Raw genomic sequence first — 5,130 nt, forward strand, 5'->3', positions numbered from 1 at the left:
ATATGCCCAACAATCTTTTTAAAACCCAGAATTCCTCTGTTTGAAAACCGCAAATTTCATGGATAATATTTCAAATACAACACTACGGTCAAGCAAAGCACAAAAAACCTCGTCGGTTCTCTTTCTCCTTCTCTCTCTCTCTCTCTCTCCTAGACATTTTTGTTTTTCTTTTTTGTACGGAACCCAAATTATCGTGTTAGTACACGGCTTATGTGATTTTCCTTCCAAATTAAACGATTTTTCCGATTTCGTGGAAAGTTTAGAAAGAAAATCTGGGAAGGTTGTCATTGGTTAAAAAAAAAAAAAAAAAAAAAAAAAAATCAATTTCAGGCATTGACCTTTGAGAACGTCGGTTCTGATGAATCAATTCAATTAATTATATATTATTTTTTTTGTCAAGTTACTTGTTGTGGAGGAGCAAATGCATTAGAGGAGGTTATTCAGCACCATTATTAAAATTGAGAAGACGGGATTTTTGCAGAACGGAAGGAAACGAATTCTTCCAAACTAAGTAATTGGGGTAGAAAGCTAAGAGATTGAAGAGATTCTGAGAAATTTGATGAGAATTGAAGGAAGTTAGAATTGTTTATAAAATACGACCTAAGAACTAGACATTATATAAAAGGAAAATTTTATTTAAACCCATGTAACTTATTTCTACACCCAACTTAAATATTAAATGTTAATTATTTATTTTACTCTATTACATAATTACTATTAAGTACAAAATGAAATTAATAATAAAACTCAAATTTATCAATAAACTCAAACACTATACTTAAACCCTACGATCATTCTTTGTTTATCCTACTTCATTCTGACTAAAACCCTAATAGCTCTTATAGAGAAAAACAAGTTTTTTTGTGGATAGATGGTGATTTTGAAGTTTTGAATCTTTCAACCAAGGTACAACTCAATTTATACATTTTTTGTTCGTTTGATCTCAATTTTTTAGAGTTTAAAAGATGAGTATTTTGGCTTTACTTTTTTTTTTTTTTTTTTTTTCAATCAATCCTACATAGTTTGTTTATCTTTCTGCAATAGCAAATTGCTACACTAGCTCTCCCACTGTCCATCTGCACCCCAAAAAACCAAAAAGGACTTCCAGATATTGCAAGGACTTTGAAGGACAGAGCGTAGGAGTTCTGCACACCTGAAGAACTAACAGAGGATTTAAACGTTGCATTTCCAATACCATATGTGAAAAATTCCCGACTTGAGGATTTGAGAAATGAACAATAAGTGAGCAGCTACCAGTGTTATTCCAAGAACCAACGATCTGATTTGGCGGCAACTATTCACCAGTCGAGTGGCACGGCCTGCTGCGGCAGCTTCTGACATGTTATGGCCAGAAAGCTAGGAAAGAAGGAACCTCCAACTATAGCTACTGGAGATAACCTATATTCACCTATAAATCAAGCAAGGAGAGGAAATATACAATGATGTTAAGAAGAATGCTTTTACGGAAGCCATTGAAGGGGTCAATTATGAGAGTTTGATGTCTATGCAGAATTTGTCTAAGAATCATGCCTGGAGAAGATTTCAAAATATTGTCAACATCTATAAAAGTGACAGTCTTGTTGTCAGCCACGATTGAATTCACATCCTAATTCTTAGTGTCCATTTCCAGACGGCGCAAAGATAGAGTTAAAAATCAAATGATGTAAAAGTAAATCCACATATTGAATTGAGTTTATGGGGGTATATTAGGTATTAAATTTGGGTTTAAAGAGATATTAATAGTTTAGTTAAAAATCAAATGGGTGTAAAGAGTAAGTTGAGTGTAGAAATAGGTTTCATGGGTTTAAATAAAATTTCCCTATATGAAAGTGGATTAAGAACTAGGCATAATTTATGAAACTGGACAAAAAACAAGATACTATTTATGAAACTGTACCAATTACTATACACTATTTATGAAACTGAACCCAATAACTAGGAACTATTTATGAAAGTAAACTAAGAACTATGCATTATTTATGAATCTGGACCAATAAATAGTGTAGTACCGTTCCGTTTCATAAATAGTATAGTACCGTTCAATTTCATAAATAATATAGTACCGGTCAATTTCATAAATAGTATAGTATTGTTCAGGTTCATAAATAGTGTAATATCTTTAAGTTTCATAAATAGTATTGTATCGTTCAGTTTCATAAATAGTGTAGTACCGTTAAGTTTCATAAATAATGTAATATTGTTCAGTTTCATAAACAGTGTCTTTGATGGACATGCGTTAGGTTTTTTTTTTTTTTTTTAAATTTTTGTATATTAAAATTGTGTTATTTTCATTACAATTTAAGTTCTTTTGTCCTCTTCATTAAAATGTAGGGTTTTTTTTTTACTTTTTATTTTTTATTAAAATTAAGTTTTTTTAATTAATTAAAGTTATATCATGGTTTTTATTAAAATAAATTTAGTCCAATCATAAAAGTTCTCTCTCTCTCTGTTTTTTTTTTTTTTTTTTTTTTTTTTTTGCCCTTTTTGTTGTTTTCCTATTCTGTATTCCCAAAATATATGGTGAGTCTGTTTCGCTGTGGCCAAAAGAAAGTTGAAATGACTCTGTGAGTCTTCTCAGCCCCCGAAAAGAGTGGATAACTATGATTTGCCACCAATTATTCCCGTTTTTTAAAGGGAAAAAAAAAATACTAGTTTGATTTTATTATTTGAGATAATGGTCCTTTATATTTTGTACCTCATCCTTCTAGTCTGAAGACCAACAAAAACAAAACAATAACAATCATTAACAAATTTCTTACGGATGCAGCGCATCTAACTTTTTCTTAGTAGCACTTGATGCACTAAATTGTCTAAGTTTTTGGATGAAGAGCCATGTGGACTGGTAGCTTCTTCTGCAAGTTTCTTCCACTCCATTGCCTTATTTTTCATCTTCTTACCCTTCTCCCCAGCCATTAACTCTCTAACAAGCTTCTCTACTTCATCCCTCTTCACATCATTACTAATTTCCATGCCAACGCCCCATTCCTTGCAAGTATAATGGCAGTCCATTTGCTGGTCGGCAAAGAATGGCCAACAGAGCATAGGCACTCCTGAGGTCAGGCTCTCAACGGTTGAATTCCAACCGCTGTGTGTTAAAAATCCTCCCACTGATGGATGGTTAAGGACTTGCTCTTGTGGGCACCAACTTGCTATTAAACTTCTTTCCTTTGTTTCAGCCACAAACTCAGGTGGTAAAATCGCGGATTCGCCAATTACCAGATCGGGTCTAATTACCCAGAAGAAGGGCAGCTTGCTGTTTGCAAGGCCCCATCCAAACTCGACTAGATGTGCAGGTGTCATGACCGTTATACTGCCAAAATTCACGTACAGAACTGAATTTTGAGCCTTGGTGTTTAGCCACTCGAGGCATTCAGTTTCTTCTTTCCATAGGCTGTATCCAATATTCAAGGGGTGTTCTGGTATTTGATTGAGATGTAATTGAAGAGGGCCAATGGTATAAACAAGTGGAAGCATAGACGAGAGAGAATCCAAAACATCTCGCTCCAAGGCATCAAAAGTATGAACAACAACTGCTGAAGCTTCATGGGATCTATCTGTTGATTCCATCACGAAGTTAAATATAATGTCATCGGAATTTGTGGTTCGAAAGAAGGTTGGGAGATCCTTCAAACAAATGTTCTTCATTCCCGGAATCCAATCTATGACCTTGTCCAAATAGCCGTTTGTCAAATAGCTCTCATCTACGAAGAAAATTTTCATTTGCATTTAGAAACAAGAAATTAAGAGCGAACCAAAATATTAATTAAAGCTTTATTAGTTATATATATACACGTGCGCGCTCGCATGCACACATACACACATATATATAAGGGGACTAATGCGTGATCCCATTTTTTTTAAACAAATTTTTCCAGACGTTTTGTGAGGCCCAATTCGTAATATATATCAACTATCTGTCTATCCTTTAGGTTTTTCCTCAAAGGTCATGTTTACCAACAATCATCTGAATATAAAGTCATATGACCTTCAGACTAAGGATTTAGGGTTTCTTTGTAGAACCATATTCTTCTATTTTCTTTATTACCAATGAATGTTATAATAGTTCTGAATTTGTCTAATTTTTAAAAAAATGACCTATGAATGATGTTCTAAAAGATATACAATTCGGATCGTTAAAATATTAATAGATTGCTGAGGAGACCAACAAAAACGTATGTCAAACGTTGTTTGAAAAAAGTGCGGCCACGGATATATATATATATATATATATATATGTGTGTGTGTGTGTGTGTGTGTGTGTGTGTGTGTGTGTGTGTGTGTGTGTGTGTGTTATTTCACCTTTGAGTGGTGCCAGGCCTTTTTCGATCAAAGCACGAAATTGTATAATTCCCATGAAACTGCATGCCGCAATAGTGTAGAACAGTACTATAGGGGCTCCAATCTCCTCAGCAGCTGTGATTGTGAAGGTGCACATGAAACCATCCGAAACTATGCAAGTCACTGGAGGATTGTTGGAAGTTGTTATGGCATCATTGTTGAGTTTATTGAGGAGGTCACGAAACGGAGCCAAGAAATTTTGTTTTCTTATGGCGTCAACAAGAAAAGTGACATCTTGGGTGGTATCTTCATCTGAATCTGGAAGGCCATCTGGGATGGCCGCAAACCGAAAGTCAGGTAAGCCATCAAGGGAATTGGGGCCTAAGGATTTAAGAAATCGCTTGTGGTTGAACTCCGAGTTGACAAAGGTAATATAAAAACCTCTATGGTGGAGGAGCTTTGCAAACTTAAGCATTGCCTTGATATGGCTTTGAGCTGGAACCGGAATGCAAACAGCATGAGGCTTAGTAGCTACTGCTTTGGAATCCATTCTAGGCTTTGTGTTTGCATTGCAACGCTTGCAGATATGCAGACTATTTATAGTACTAGTGAGCTGCTTTTCTACATGTCGTGTTAATTTGTCTGTCTTTTTGTTTAATTTCTTCACACAAGTCTAGGAGATCAAATTATCCAGTGAGTATGACAAAAAAATAATTATCTAGTTTGAATATTTTTTCGATTGAGAGAGAGAGAGAGAGAGAGAGAGAGAGAGAGAGAGGGAGAGAGAGATAGGATTAGGTCAAAAAAAGAAGCGTAGCTGTTGGGCACATGGTAGGAGATGAAGAAGCAAAG

At 34.9% G+C, this 5,130-nt stretch overlaps 1 protein-coding gene across 1 annotated transcript; it reads right to left on the minus strand.

Moving 5' to 3' along the window:
• Nucleotides 1-2,633: 2,633 nt before the first annotated feature.
• Nucleotides 2,634-4,870, minus strand: LOC103941145 (7-deoxyloganetin glucosyltransferase). Its single transcript, XM_009351340.3, has 2 exons — nucleotides 4,300-4,870; nucleotides 2,634-3,701 (listed from the first exon to the last, which is right to left on the minus strand). Exons 1-2 carry the CDS (start codon nucleotides 4,826-4,828, stop codon nucleotides 2,773-2,775), a joined length of 1,458 nt encoding a protein of 485 aa, XP_009349615.1. The 5' UTR covers nucleotides 4,829-4,870; the 3' UTR covers nucleotides 2,634-2,772.
• Nucleotides 4,871-5,130: the final 260 nt, after the last annotated feature.

The sequence above is a fragment of a genome, unplaced genomic scaffold (genome assembly GCF_019419815.1).
Source record: "Pyrus x bretschneideri cultivar Hongxiangsu unplaced genomic scaffold, Pyrus_bretschneideri_v1 Contig13, whole genome shotgun sequence".
NCBI lineage: Eukaryota > Viridiplantae > Streptophyta > Magnoliopsida > Rosales > Rosaceae > Pyrus > Pyrus x bretschneideri.

What these genes read in the sequence shown, in the direction of transcription:
- LOC103941145 (XM_009351340.3), bottom strand. Translation starts at nt 4,828, where the DNA reads ATGGATTCCAAAGCAGTAGCTACTAAGCCTCATGCTGTTTGCATTCCG. An exon ending in AGGCCTGGCACCACTCAAAG is followed by an intron (nt 3,702 to 4,299) that starts GTGAAATAACAC and finishes TTTTCTTCGTAG; the next exon opens with ATGAGAGCTATTTGACAAAC.